Genomic DNA, 11,046 nt, shown 5'->3' on the forward strand with positions numbered 1-11,046 from the left:
GTCACGGTCACGGTCCTCCTGTTGTTCATCGATTTGCTCGAGCGGGCCCAGTATCGTCTCCATTGTGAGACTTGGTTGTTACTGTGTTTGGCATATCGAATATGTCACGGGTAGCTTGCCAAGCTCTGCCGTGCGGGTGAGATACTCTTTGGTAGCTTGCCAGGCTCTCCGAGAGGGGTGGAGGAATCGAACTTGGGTCGGCCATGTTGGCTGCGTGCAAGGCAAACGCCCTACCCGCTGTGCTATCGCTCCAGCCCAACCATCCCTTATTAAGCTCTCATAATGCATCAGGAGTTAAACAGAGGGTGTCACACAATCTTATTTAACTAGAGGGACTTGGGTGAGGGCTGGGGGAGGGGGGGTTGTCAGGTGATCACAGCTTGTGAACACAGGGACAGTTCCCATCAGCAGCCCTGCTCCAAAGTCTGAGCACTGCCCCCTGAACAGTCCGATTTTCTGCCTCATGGGGCTCTTTAGGGGGACTTTGGAGTTAAGGAAAGTTTGGATCTTGGTTCCACCACTTACTAATTGCATGGCCCTAGATCAACAAATCCATCCCATCCCTCTGTTTATTCATTTTTAAAATGGATGTAAAACACAGCCTGCCTCTGTAAAGATGATCGGTCTCATTCATAAAAAATAAAAGCGTGAGTAGATTGCTAAGCAAGTAACAAGAGAACATCAGTTTTAGTGAGTACTGGATTGCCCAATGTGTACCCATCTGTTACCAAACCTACCTCCTAACCTACCAAACCTAGCTTCCCTTCGTCAGTAAGAACATCACTGGAGAAGGAAAACAGGACTATGTGATTTATTGTGAACCATTCAAAAGACATAGAAGAGCTTTGCTTAACCATCTACTTCAAGGACCATCGTAATTCCTTGGTCAGTTGGAGACAAGCTGAACGTTATTTCTCCTATCCTGAGCCTAAAGACACACCTGTCGACTCACAACCTGGAAGTGTGACCAGCCTTGGGTTTGATTCTGGAAGGTGAGACTACACCTGCTCTAAGTGCAGGTGGCCTCCCTCCCTTTGGATTAGACAATTCAGGTAAGATTTTAGACATGGGTCTTTCTGATTCATTTCACTTAGAATGATACTCTCCATGACCATCCACTTATTAGTAAATTTCATGACTTCATCTTTCCTAACAGCTACATAGTATTCCATTGTGTAGATGTACCAAAGTTTCTTTAACCAGTAGTCTGTCCTTAAGGACTCGGGTTGTTTCCAGAATCTGGGGATATTGGTGGTGGAAAATGTACACTGGTGGAGTGATGGGTGTTCTATCATTGTATGACTGAAACTCAAACTTGATAGCTTTGTAAGTGTAGCTCATGATGATTCAATAAAATAAATAAATAACCCATAATTTAAAAAAATTTAGAGCTGGGACATTCTTCACGGACACTATGGTTTCTGGTTGTGTTTGCCTAGTCTAGTGAGTGTTTGACATTCTGGGTGCTGTGTTCACTTCACTGAGAGTTTCTGTGATCACCATTAATTAGGTGTGTCCTCCTTTCTGTTTATCTGACAACTTTGTCAGTGCTTCATGCTAATGAGGACTGCATTTTATAAAGAATGTATCACACAGATACTCATCCACAGCCATTCTTTACAGACCAACCCAGTTTTCACATCTCACTTCATTGTTCTTTTTACAAATGGAAGATGCACATAAGACCCTGTGTCCAGCAAGTCGGTGGGTGTCATTTTTCCAACAGCATTCACTTTACTTTCATTTTTATAGCAATAAAGTTTTTGCTTTTGTTTTGTTTTTGTTTGTTTGGGACCACACCTGGCAATGCTGAGGGCTTACTCCTCAAAGGTTCAGGCGACCTTATGGGACTCCAGAAATCAAACCCTCATCGGCCACACGCAAGACAAGCACCTTACCCACTATACTATCTCTCCAGCCCCCCAGCTATCATGATCACGGTCCTCCCATTGTTCATCGATTTGCTTGAGTGGGCCCAGTAACGTCTCCATCATGAGACTTGTTGTTACTGTGTTTGGCCTATCGAATACGTCACAGGTAGCTTGCCAGGCTCTGCCATGCGGGCAAGATACTCTCGGCAGTAGCTTGCCGGGCTCTCCGAGAGGGGCGGAGGAATCGAACTCTGGTCGGCCATGTTGGCCGCTTGTAAGGCAAATGCCCTACTGCTGTGCTATCGCTCCGTACTTTGTTAGTCATAATGATGCTTCATGCTCCAGGTTGCTACTGAATGTAAAGATAACTTTCGTAGGCATGGGAAAGCACAACATCCATGAACCCTACTTGATTACAATCGTCCACCACCAATCCCCCAATCGATCTGAGTGCACTTTGATTTTTTGTTTCTCTCTCTGTATGTATGGAGCTGCTCTGCCCTGAACTGCACCCTGTGTTCTGATCAAACACTTCCTGGGGCCAAACTCTTCCTGGAGCCAGACACTTCCTGGGGTCAAACACTTCCTGGGGTCAAACACTTCCTGGGGTCAGACACTTCCTGGGGTCAAACACTTCCTGGGGCCAGACACTTCCTGGGGTCAAACACCTCCTGGGGCCTGACACTTCCTGGGGTCAAACACTTCCTGGGGTCAGACACTTCCTGGGGTCAAACACTTCCTGGGGTCAGACACTTCCTGGGGTCAAACACTTCCTGGGGCCAGACACTTCCTGGGGTCAAACACTTCCTGGGGTCAGACACTTCCTGGGGTCAGACACTTCCTGGGGCCAGACACTTCCTGGGGTCAAACACTTCCTGGGGTCAGACACTTCCTGGGGTCAGACACTTCCTGGGGCCAGACACTTCCTGGGGTCAAACACTTCCTGGGGCCAGACACTTCCTGGGGTCAGACACTTCCTGGGGTCAGACACTTCCTGGGGTCAGACACTTCCTGGGGTCAAACACTTCCTGGGGCCAGCTGGCAAGGTGCTTGCCTTGCATGTGGCCCACCCAGGTTCCATCCCCAGCACAACATATGGCCCCCGAGCCCCACTGGGAGTCCCTGAACACAGAGTCAGGAGTAAGCCTTGAGCATAGCTGGGAGTAGAAAAAATAAATAAATTTCCTGGATCTGCCTTTCTTCTGTGCTGTGTGGGGGGTCAGGTGGGTGACCTGTCCACTCTCACAACTTAGTAGTTAAGACTCCAAGGCACATCAGATCAAACGTGTTCGCATGTACTCATCAGACGTGCATGTCCATCCAACACATTGGCTTTTATCCTTTTTATCATTGTTTTTGAATTTTCGACTGTATCAGCAACTGACTTGATCATGATCAGCTATAATTACTAGACAGTCTTAGATGTGCTTGAAATTACTCAAAAGCAAGACCTTCTAACCTTTAGCATTTTTCAGACGCAAAGAAATTTTATGGTGCAAAATCTTATCAAGTAAGAAAATCGATCTCTGTGAAAGCCGAACTCCTGCCTGCTGCTCTCAGGACTCACTCTGGGGTTCCCCCTGCGCAGGGCACCGCTGTGTGCCAGGAAGGGGCTGAGTGTCATCCCTGGCCCAAGGGCCTTGGAATCCACAGTGAAAACTCCACCACGATGTCAGAAACACAATGCAGTTTATTGAAGGTACAGAACAGAAAACTATTTTTCTGGAGACAGGAAGGGGAAATCAAAGCAGCAGCAGGAGATGGGGACCGGGGGTAAGGCGAGGTGGGGCGCAGTGGACTCTGCTGGCTACCTGGACGGGGACCTGGGTGCCCTCAGGGGGCAGTGGGACAAGTGGCTGGGCGGTGGCACTGGCTGGGCGGGCCCGGTGGGAGGGGGTGGCGTTCCAGCCCGTCACCCTTCCCAGCGTACCAACCATCCGGGAAGGCTTGGCCCTGGGGGGCAGGTCTGAAACCCCTCCAGGGGGAGAGTGTCACTGTTTCAGGGCGTGCAAGGGATCTGCAGAGCTGGAGTGCAAGGTGGCAGGAAAGGGACTGGGAGCCCGGCCACCGGCTAGAATTTTTGCTGGGATCGCTGGCTCTGGGAGGAACTTTGAGACCTGCGGGAAGAGCTGCTGCTGCTGCCGCCGGCGACGGCCCAGGACCCTCCGCGCACCACCGAGCTGCCCGCGCCGGACGCGCCCCGGCGCGTCATGGAGCTGGAGCCGCTGGAGTAGGAGCCGCCGCGCTCCCCCGAGCTGCCGCCGCCCGAGCCCCCGCGGCTGCCCAGACCCCCGCGACCCCCGGCGCCTCCGCCCAGAGAGCCGCTGCCGCCCCTGGCGCCGCCCAGGTAGCCGCTGCTGCCGCCGCCGCCGCCGCTGGTGCTGCTCCCGCTGGCGTTGTGAACCATCTCTGCAAAAGAGGAGAGGTCGGGGGTCCGAGGATAGCTGGAGGGGGCCTGCTCAGGCCCAGCGTCCAGCCCACAGGGACCGCCCCCCGGACTGAACCCACGGAGCAGTCCCCGGGCACCGCCCGCGGAGATTGTCCCGGAGATTGTGAGGGAGGAGCCCCTTGGCCCCTCTGCCACCTCTCCCCCTGCAGAGGGGATGCAGAGCCTCTGACCCCCGCGGGGCGAAGGACCCTCCTCCCCTTCCCAGGGCCACGTCTGACACTCACCAATGCTCACGGAGCTCTGGCACTCCCCGGACATCCTGCGGGAAGACCAGCCTCCTGTTAACCATCTCGTGAAATGCACCAACGCGGGCGAGCAGCTGCGGGAGCCCCCCAGCCCTCACTCCCACCCCCCAGCTTCTCACTGGCGCGTGGCCATGGCAGAAAGAACTGCATCAGGGGTGACAAACAAGCCCTGGACGCCTGTTTCTCTGGGCTGAGGTCAGGTGAGACCGCCACCCTTTCCACCAACTGTTGGAGGAACAGAGCACGGATTGTCCTGGCAATTACCCATCCTCCCCCCATTCATTAAATCAATAAATATCCAAATCGGCATCGGTCAGAGCCTTGAGTCCAAGGACCAGCTCCAGAAACCCATTTGTCCAAAAACATTGGGGAAAAAAAAAAGTCCCAGTAATGAGTGTGCTGGTGTGCTGCCTGTGAACTGGATGGGGTGGGGTGGGGTGGGGGTGTGGGGACAACGGTCGGTCGTACAGAAAATGTGGTTCTCCTGGATGCCTGGCAATCTCTCAGAGCCGGGGAAGGAGGCTGGGCCTGGAGCCTGCATGTCCAGGCAGCAGGCTTGGGGGCCCAGCGGGGAGCCCCCACTCACCGGCACTCCTCGCCCTCCAGGAGGGTCCTGTAGGTGGCGATCTCCACATCCAGCGCCAGCTTGACGTTCATCAGCTCCTGGTACTCCTTCAGCAGCCGGGCCAGCTCCTCCTTGGCCTGCTGCAGGGCCGCTTTGAGCTCCTGGAGCTTGGCGTTGGCATCCTTGAGGGCCAGCTCCCCACGTTGCTCCGCGTCGGCGATGGCCGTCTCCAGGTTGGCATTCTGGCGGTTGCAGGGGGGAGGCAGTGCAGTTTAGAAACGGGGCGTTCACCCAGGTCCTATGTGACCGGCGTCCGCTTCTCATTGGGGTGTTGAGGGCATGGCAGCCCCCAGAGGTTCACGCTGGGCCTGGATCTGGTGCTTAACACGACACGGAGTGGGCTTGGCAGCGCCTGGCCTCCAGGACCCAGGGCAGGAAATCAGATTCCCCCTCGACTTCTCTCCTCTTCTGTGGTTTGAGTATCTTTAGAAAACCTCCTTCCTCCAGGAAGCCTTCCTGTGTTAGCAGAAAAGCTCTTCCACCCCAGCCTCTCTAGAGGGGACCCTTGGCTAGTCTCCTGCTCTGGTCTCCGGCAAGCAGCTTCTGTTCCTGCAGTCTCCGGGGAGGTGGGCCCAGGTCCCAACACCATCTCTGGCTCAGCACCGAGCTGGCGCTGCTCTGGACCCACACCGGGGGCCTTTATGGTATGCGCTGTGCCCCAGAGCTCCATGCAAGCCAAAGCCCGTGTCTCTGGCCCTGGCCCTCTCTTCCCCCACTCACCTGCTTCTTGACGCTCTCGATCTCAGCCCGCAGCCTCTGGATCAGTCTGTTGAGCTCGGAAATCTCACTCTTGGTGCTCTTCAGGTCATCCCCATGCCTGCCCGCTGTGCTCTGCAGCTCACCCAGCTGAGGGGAAAGAGTCACACTTTCAGAAAGTCAGCAAGGCCTGCCAGCACCCTGATCCAGGTCCTCTGAGGCATGGGCAGGAAAGCTGGGAACAGTTGGGTCCCTTGGACCAGGTCGGAGGAACCAGGCATTCCATCCCTGGTGCAGCAGCTGCCGTTTGTGGACCAGACCTGGCACCACGTGTCTTGTTACTGACACCTGACTATCGCCTGATGAGGCGGTCACTGTCATCCCCATTTTATGAATGAGGAAACTGAGGCACGACCACTTGAGCCCATGACCAGACTCAGCCTGCTGTCGAGTGAGAGCACAAGACTAGATTGCAAACACATTCTGGGCCAGAACCATCTCCTTAACTGCCAGGAGCTTTGAAGCAGAAGAAAAGCCAGAGGAATCACAAGCATCGGGGGCCAGCCCTGTTCGGCGTCAGGGGGAGGGGATGCAGGGAGGGAAGGTGCCCAGAATTCCTTGTGTCCAGAGACTAGCTTGCTCAGCTCCCTACCAACACCTTCCCCTCGTTCTTCTGGATACTGACTTCAACCCTGCAGGGTCTTCAAATGCAAACCACACATGGGCCAGTGCCAGCAAGACACTCCCAGCCAGAGGGATTGAAGATCAGACTTCTTGGCCTTGACTCTCTGGGCAGGGAAGTCTTCTGTGGGGAAGATCTTCTGCTGCTCATTGGGCAGCATCCCTGGTTTCCTAGCTACTAGCCCCCACTAGCAACCCTGCTGCACCCCCACTATGTCTCCTGGGGCAACGTCATAGATAACTAGATTAAGGCCAGGGGCAAGGGGGCAGTTCCCGGGTAGGAGGGGAGATTCTGGGAGTAACCCCATACCAGCAGGAAGGGTAGCAGGGTTGCCATGGCAGCAGAATGGGAGGGTGGGCTCTGCCCACCTGGACATGGGAGAGAAGACCCCAGTGCTGCTTGGAGCTCACCCACCTTGCTCTGGTACAGGGCCTCGGCCTCGGCCTTGCTCCTCTGGGCGATCAGCTCGTACTGGGCGCGCACCTCCGAGATGATGCTGTCCAGGTCCAGGCAGCGGTTGTTGTCCATGGACAGGACCACGGACGTGTCACTGGTGTCTGATTGCATCTGGGACAGCTCCTACAGAGCCAGGCAGTCATGTCCTCTCTGAGGAAACCCACACTCTGGGGGGTTGGGGGGAGGGTATAGGGCAGGGACAGACTGAGGAGCAGGGGGAGGGGGGATGTTTCTGTCAGGACAGAGCCAGCTGGGACACCTTGGGGGCTTGAAGACTTACGGCATCGTAGAGGGCCTTCAGGAAGTTGATCTCATCCGTCAAACTCTCCACCTTGGCCTCCAGCTCCACTTTGGTTATGTAGGCACAATCCACATCCTGGGAGAGAGTCAGTCACTGTCCCCTCCTGCCCACAGACTGCCCAGTCCTGAACTCTGACAGGAGGATGGGCTGCCCCCGCCCCCGGCAGAGCTCCCCTCAGTGACGTTCATGCGGGTGAGGGTCCTCACATTTCTGACTGGCCTCTGTGCCTCTGGACCTGTGCTTGCTCTCGGGGGGAACTTGGCTGGCCAGAGCCATGCCACTGAGACCAGAGGAAGAGAATGTGACAAGGTTCTGACAGACTCTTATCTCTCCCTTACCACCCTGTGAGAAGAAAACTGCAAACCCTGCTTCTTCCTGCTACCTGTCTTCCAATCAGAACTCAAGGCCTAATCTATTCATGTGCCCCCCATGCACTCCTCAGGAGATCAGGGCAAAAGTGGGATGGTCCTTAGAGCCTGCTGCAGGAGGGAACTCATGGGGCCCTGAGGCGCTAGGTCCTGCCTCCCTCTCAGCCCCTCCGGGGCCTCCTTCCTGAAGCCTGACCCTCACCCAAACAGCCTAACAGAGCCCAGAAACTGGTAGTAGGGACACAGCTACCTCCCCTCAGCCTCAAGCCATCTGCCCAGTCGAGTTTTAGGGCAGAATTGGGTCTGAGGGAGGAGAAGCTCCTTTACCTTCTTCAAGACTACGAAGTCGTTCTCTGCGGCCGTGCGCTTGTTGATCTCCTCTTCATACCTGGGAGACAAGAGGCCCTTCCATTCCACCTACCCTGGGACACCCCTTAGCCCCAGAGTTTGCCCAATCTATAGAGCTACAAGTGCTAGAACAGGGCTTGGTCATGACATGGCCCCCAAAGCTTGAGCCTTAAGTCTAAAGTGAGTTGTTTTGCGTTTAGAGGTCAACTGAGAGGAAAATAAAAACTCATTCGGAAGATGTCTCCAAATGCTCCAAATCGTATGAATGTGCCCCGTCATCGAATGCCCAAAAGACTTTCTGACCCACACAGGCCTGGAGCCTCTGTTTTCAAGGCCAGGATACTGAAAGTTGGAATAAGTAGGAGACAATTGTATGAGCTTGCAGCCAACTGGCACAGAATGCCACCTGAGCACAGAGCCCAGGCCTTCTGCATCTGCCTCTGGGTGCCCCCCCCTTCTTCCCCCTCCCCTGCCCTGGGACCCTGGCAGCAGCACGCACTTCATCTTGAAGTCCTCCACCAGCTCCTCCATGCCCCTCAGCTCGTCCTGCAGCTTGTCCCTCTCGTTGTGCAGTCCGTTCAGGAAGTCCTTGAGGCTGCTGATGTAGTTCTCAAAAAACGGCTCCAGGTTGTTGTTGCTGCTGTTGGAGTCGGAGCCCTGCTCCTGAAGGAGGCGCCACTTGGTCTCCAGGACCTGGTTCTGCTGCTCCAGGAAGCGCACCTGCCAGCCAATGAGAAAGGGCCATCGAGGAGCCGTTGGGGGGCCGGCCAGCTTGGGTCTTCCCCAGAACCCACACCCACGGGGCTCCCTTCTCTCCAGCAGGGTTGCCCCCTTGCCTACCACATTAGCTTGGTGCTAATGCTGAGGAGGTCGGAGCCCACCGCAGACAGGGAAGCAGGAACCCAGAAAAACACAAAGTCACAAGACGACCAAGCACCTACGTCGGCTCCATGATCTTTGCATGTGTGTGTTCATTGCTCATGCATTGAGTCCTCAACCTATAGCACGAAGATCCCACAGCCCCGGGCCCCTCCAGGAGGAGGTCTGTGGTGCATCTGGGCACTCTGCACTCAGGTGGGAATAAAGAAAACCATGGAGCTGCAGCTCTCAGGAAGATCCTGACCCAAGAACCGGGTCGAGGCATACCTAGGGTCACCCCATCTGTCAGGCTTGCTTCAACGCAGGACTCTGCTGAATCTGAACCTCTGACCCAAGCTACAACAAAACATCTGGGGGCTCAAGTTGAAGGTCACTGTCCAGGCAGGTGGAATAGACAGCAATTAACTGGCCCTTCAACAAATGCTTGCAGAAGTCCTGTGTTGGGCACTCAGGATGTCAGGACCCGGGACAGTTTTTGAGTGTGATGAGAAGGTCTGGAGTGTTGAACCCCATTTCCTATTCCCCTCCCTGTCATCCTTTCTGTGATTATGCTGCCATTCAAGCACCTGCTTGGAACAGTTCTTTCAAAGACATCTAACACCCCAACATGAAGGATTACTTCTCTTGTATCTTCTCCCCAGAGCAGATGTCCGGTGAGAGGACCACCAACCCCTCACACCAAGAGCCCCCACAAACCCTTTCTAACCTAATTACAGGCCACAAAGATGTCTCCACACATCATACTCAGAAATACTACGAAGACCTTTAGCAGTTGGCCAAGGCCAACTCCCTGCTAGTCACAAAGCAGTTGTCACGGTGTCCCTCAACCAGAAGACCTGAGTCCGCCCAGCCCATGTGGCCACACACACAGCAATAAGTGGGCTCAGCTTGTGTGGCTCTTCATGCTGAAGGAGGTATACTCACCCCGACTCTCTCCCACCCTCCCCAACCTCTATCTCCCTCGATGGATGGAGGAGTAACTTGTATCTCAGATACAAATTCCAGCATCCGCCAAGTCAACCTCCCTTTCAACAAGGAGCAGCTCACAGTACCTCTCAGGGAAGAAAGTCTGTGTTCAGCTTTCAGAGGCCAAAGGGGCATCCACGATGGCCGTGCTCTCCACAGCACCTGAGGCCTGCACAGGGCCAGGCAGCTCTGCCCAAGGGGCTGAGACAGAGCCATAATCTATGACCACGATGGGCAGGAGCTGTGGGGAGACCCTGCAGGGCCTCCCCCAGATTCACGAGAAGAGGGAAGAGACCAGGTGGATTAGGCCCGACTTTCCACTGTCCTGAGACAGGCTCACCTTGTCAATGAAGGAGACGAACTTGTTGTTGAGGGTCTTGATCTGCTCCCGCTCCTGGGTCTTGACTTGCCCAAACTGGGGGTCGATTTCCACATTGAGGGGTTGCAGGAGGCTCTGGTTGACAGTCACTTCCTGGATTCCCCCAGGGAAGCCACCAGCTCCGAAACCTGGCCCACCAAAGCTACCAGGGCCACTAAAGCCACCTGGGCCACCAAAACCACCAGCGCCACCGCCGAAACCTCCAACTCCTCCACCGAAACCTCCAGCTCCTCCACCAAAGCCTCCAACTCCTCCACCAAAACCTCCAGCTCCTCCACCGAAACCTCCAACGCCTCCACCAAAGCCCCCAGTCCTTCCACCAAAGCCCGCACTCATTCCTCTGCTGCCACCTCTAAAACCGGTGGCCCCCCCGAAGCCAGGCCGCATGCTGCCTCCAGCCACGCTGATGGAGATCTTCTTATTCCCCCCCAGGTTGTAGAGGCTCCTGCTGCCGTAAGTTCCCCCCATCAGCGCACAAGCCGCAGACCCGCTGCCACCACCACTGCCGCCAGATCGGGAGCCGCACTGGCTGGAACTGGTCCGGCTCTGTCTGGAGACCACGGCTGAGCTGCCGCTGAAGCCCTGGCGGCGGCTGTTGCTGGAGGACCTGAAGGACTGTTGCTGGTTGTAGCTGGCTTGGCGACTCATGGTGGACAGTGGTTATTCCAAAGACAGATGCACTCGGAAGCTGCAGCAGATTCAGAGGCTGTCTGGGGTTCTGGGCTGGGGATGTCCCTTATATAGGGCCAGGGCGCCAGGCTGGTGAACGGTGCCAGCCAAC

At 55.4% G+C, this 11,046-nt stretch overlaps 1 protein-coding gene across 1 annotated transcript; it reads right to left on the reverse strand.

The window, feature by feature from the left end:
* Positions 1–5,147: 5,147 nt before the first annotated feature.
* Positions 5,148–10,733, reverse strand: LOC130029326 (keratin, type II cytoskeletal 3-like). Its single transcript, XM_056120266.1, has 8 exons — positions 10,670–10,733; positions 10,227–10,492; positions 8,541–8,761; positions 8,021–8,081; positions 7,305–7,400; positions 6,983–7,147; positions 5,911–6,036; positions 5,148–5,372 (listed from the first exon to the last, which is right to left on the reverse strand). Exons 1-8 carry the CDS (start codon positions 10,731–10,733, stop codon positions 5,148–5,150), a joined length of 1,224 nt encoding a protein of 407 aa, XP_055976241.1.
* Between the last annotated feature and the right edge of the window lie 313 nt (positions 10,734–11,046).

This window comes from Sorex fumeus, unplaced genomic scaffold (assembly GCF_029834395.1).
Source record: "Sorex fumeus unplaced genomic scaffold, SorFum_2.1 ptg000042l, whole genome shotgun sequence".
Lineage (NCBI taxonomy): Eukaryota > Metazoa > Chordata > Mammalia > Eulipotyphla > Soricidae > Sorex > Sorex fumeus.